At 35.4% G+C, this 4,242-nt stretch overlaps 1 protein-coding gene across 1 annotated transcript; it reads left to right on the top strand.

Moving 5' to 3' along the window:
• Positions 1 to 2,499: 2,499 nt before the first annotated feature.
• LOC109214474 (transcription termination factor MTEF1, chloroplastic) lies at positions 2,500 to 3,848 on the top strand. Its single transcript, XM_019378393.1, has one exon. The coding sequence runs from the start codon at positions 2,653 to 2,655 to the stop codon at positions 3,589 to 3,591; it is 939 nt and encodes a 312-aa protein (XP_019233938.1). The 5' UTR covers positions 2,500 to 2,652; the 3' UTR covers positions 3,592 to 3,848.
• Positions 3,849 to 4,242: the final 394 nt, after the last annotated feature.

Raw genomic sequence — 4,242 nt, 5'->3', positions numbered from 1 at the left:
AACATAGGAACCCCTAGTACTTCTATGAATAGAGTCATTTATGAAATTTATGCATTTTCTCGTTTCGTTTGTATCATATGGATCACGCCAAAAGGAAAGAAAGGATAGCCTTAACATACCTTATGCAAATCTGTCCAATAACAATGCTAAAGTTAGCTCACTGCACCTTAATCTACAACAATGACAGTGAAGTTATTGTCAAGCTACGAATGACTCTCTCATCTAACCTAATCAAAACGGACAGCATTTCCCTGATTTTACTGCTTCCTCAAGCCTACTATAGGCGAGACAACAACACAATACAATCAGCAACACAAAAATAACCTAACTACAATTCGGGACCTTTAATACAACAAAAAGCCCAAATATACCATAACACACCCCATCAACAAGTTATCAATTAGCCTGAAATTGCAACGACGAGCGACCAACCCACTATTCTAGCACATGTGGCATTTTTCCACGCCCTTTATCCTTTCAAACTCCATAAGTCAGCAGCACAAGAGGTCAACACGAGTGGACTACAAAACAGTCCATTACAAGTAGAATAAATCGAACTCACAGCTTCTGATCATCGTCCCGTGAGTTCTGACTGTTAGGAAACGAATTTATCAACCTTCCTTGAGATTTAAAAATCTTAAACACAGAAACTAGGTGTTTTCTTAATCATGAAGTACCTTCCAAAACTCAAACTACAAAGAAAAAGAGAGGAGATATAATGATACTTACGTCATAGGGATCGTTCTAATGTTATCGTTTCTTGATTTTGTGAAAGAGATGTTGATCTTGCTTGAAATTTCGTGGAACAACCTTGGAGAGCTTGAGAGTGTTTTAATGTAATTGTTATCTGTATATTGACGAGATATATGAGGGAAAACATTACTTATAAGCCCACTGCCTCAATTCTCCAAGCAGGTGGGTAAGTTGCATGCTTGGCAGCTTGAGTGGTGCAAATTCGAACACTTGTATCTTTGTATTCCGACATCGTATTGACAAACAATTTGCAGCAGTGATTTAATTTCATATAAAGATCTCCCTGTAACTCTCAATAGATTGGGAGAAAATGTCCTCGCAACCTGGCCTATAAACCTCCGAGTTTCTCCGAAGTGCGGCGAAGTGATTTGGTGACCCTACTTAAAAATTCATATTTCTCTACCCCGATGTCGTATGAATAAATGATTTGGACCGTTAGAAACTAGATTCCAAGACCTTCATTTTGGAATGAGATATGTCCCAAAAGGACATCATAAAGCTTACAAATTTAATTTCTCAAAACGGCTCGTGACAAGGCAAATCTTAATGAGATTTTTCCGTAAGTTAAATCTGATTTTTCCCAAATTTTATATTTTATATCCAAACATCTTATATAGTCATATTATGTTTACACTCATTTAAATCATGATTAACAAGTCTCATATTCATTATACGTTTGCGACGCACAGAATGTAATAATTATCTCTTTTATTTTATCCCAAGTCTCATTCATCTTAACTTACTTAAGATTTCGATAAATCTTCCTTATCCTTGTAGAAGAATTTGTATCCTTTTTGAGCTTAAATTAGATAATATTATAATGACAATGACTTCTGAAGTACGGGGTGTAACAAATACCTTCCCTAATCAAATTTTAACTTGATTACATGGGCATATGCAATTTACCAACTATATACAAATTAGTGAGTATCCCTTTATATTATGAATTGAATAGGTAATCCTCATCCAATTCGCTCTCTCTCTTCGTCTCTCTCTCTCTCTCTCTCTCTCTCTCTCTCTCTCCAATTTTTCTTCCTCTGATGTTCTCTATTTTTCATCCTTTCATGTTGTATATATTTTTTAAGGAATTCATCAGTGGATTTCAATCGTTTTACTATAGAGTTTTAACTTAGCAATTTCCTTTCATGTTGCACAATTAGTGTTCAAATTGAAATTATTAATCAATAAATTTTGAAGATGTTTGACTCTCCATCATTGACAGCCATTTTAAAGCTTTAAATTCAAATTTGTATTTTCAAAAACTATTATTTGTTTGGATTGAGTATTGTTATAAACAATTGAAAAAATTGTTTGGAGTTTATATCTTAATTTTGAGGGTGTTTGGTGAATATTAGATTTGATTTAGGCTGAATTTCAGATTGAAACTCGTCGTCGTGAAGAAGAACATATGACATACAATATACTTACGAAATTGTAGTAAAGTTATAGTATAATTGTATGTAATTTGTATTATGTTGTAGTTATATATAATTTTTTATTTGAATGTTGTACGAAAGTTGAAAACAGTTGTATAATGTATGAATCATTGTATACAATTTGTATTTAAGTTATCAATGCTATCTTTTTACTTGGAATTGTTAAAATTATAGTAAAGTTATAATATATCAACATTACTAATACACCATATTCAGCATTAGTGTTATGCACCCTACCAAACTGCGCCTAAGGGTATTTTGGAGCAAATCCGCTCAATTTCGCAAACAAAGAATTGCTGAATTGGGCAGCAATAGGGGATAAGGAGATTGGGCTATAGAAGTAAGACATAACAAAACACAAACTCAAAAAACTCTGAAGTTTTCTCCTTAGATAGATTTCCAATACAAAGCATGCCAATACAATCCTTTCCTTTCCTCTTCAACTTCAATTCTGCTTCCGGAGATGCTAACATGGCTACAAAACCCTCCCAAAACCCTACTCCCCCTTCCCTCCCTCACCCCAAACCCCTCCCCTCCATTCCCCATATGCTCCATTTCTCCAAAACCCACAAAAACCTCTCTCAAATTCCTTCACATCCCCACCCAACCTACCCCAACTACAACTGACACTGGCCTCAAATTCCGTGAAAAAATACTCTATCTTCAAGCACTCAAGATCAACCCCACAAAAGTCCTTGAACTAAACCCTGATCTTCGATCAGCAACACTCGATACAATCAAAGCCGTTGAAATTTGTCTTGCTTCTATGGGAATTGAGCGCTCGGCAATTGGTCGAATACTTGATATGCATCCTCAGCTTTTAACATCCGATCCATACATAGACCTTTACCCGATTTTCGATTTCTTATTAAACGACGTCGTTATCCCCTTTAATGACATTCGTAAATCCATTATACGCTGTCCGAGAATCTTAGTTTGCAGTGTTGAGGATCAATTGAAACCCACATTTGAATTCCTGAAGGAATTTGGGTTTGTGGGTACCAATCGGATCACTTGTCAAACCACTGTGTTGCTTGTTTCGAGTGTTGAGCTTACTTTGAAACCTAAGGTTGATTACATGTTGAGTTTAGGGTTTAAACGCAACGACGTGGTGAATATGGTTTTGAGGTCACCTGGGTTGTTGACATTTAGCATTGACAAGAATTTTAGGCCTAAAGTTGAGTACTTTTTGAAGGAAATGAATGGGGATTTAGGGGAATTGAAGAAGTTTCCGCAGTACTTTTCGTTTAGTCTTGAAGGGAAGATTAAGCCTCGGCACAGGCTTTTGGTAGAGCATGGGTTTTCGCTATCCTTATCTGAGATGTTGAAGGTTAGCGATGGGGAATTCAATGCGAGATTGATTGAAATGCGATTGCGGTTATTGGAGGATAAGCAATTGTAGAAGTAAGTGAACTCTTTCTATCGATATATGGTCGATTTTGTAGATGTTGGAGAATAATTAGATTGCTAATACTAAATGTTTAGGTGCATGTGTTATGGTTCGATGTGCATTTTGCGTTAAAGTAATGATTTTTATCCTTGATGTGGTTTTCTATGTTCATGACTTCTATTGTTTCATGTGGAACATGATTCGAAGTTTGATATGCTCTTGTTCTTGATAAAGAATATCATCTGATGATGATTTAGCATTTTGAAGTATTTGGCGAGCATGTCCATCTGCTACCTGTTTCTCAAATATTGCATTTGTGATCTGTTCTTTCTATATATACTTGCTAGTGGATTTAGTAATAGCCACAACTATGGTAGAGGAATTTGAATTTCCTTGGTGTGACAGGAGATTTTACTGCTACTACAACCAAGCATTGCCCTGTTTAGATATCTGAGGCTCTTGCCAAATACTCTACCAGTTTCATTCTATATGATGGTATTTGACTGGATGGAGTTATAAGTTGTTAATATGACTTCTATACTATATTGATAACTGTGGAAGAAAACATTAAACTAGTACGTAGAAAGTTAATAAAAACATCATCTCAAAGTTCAATATTTTGAATAGTTGAGGACTTTTAAATTCTTAAAGTTGTGAAAATTG

This window comes from Nicotiana attenuata, unplaced genomic scaffold (genome assembly GCF_001879085.1).
Source record: "Nicotiana attenuata strain UT unplaced genomic scaffold, NIATTr2, whole genome shotgun sequence".
Lineage (NCBI taxonomy): Eukaryota > Viridiplantae > Streptophyta > Magnoliopsida > Solanales > Solanaceae > Nicotiana > Nicotiana attenuata.
Note: the sequence above shows the minus strand (reverse complement) of the source record. Positions and strands in the feature narration are given on the sequence as shown.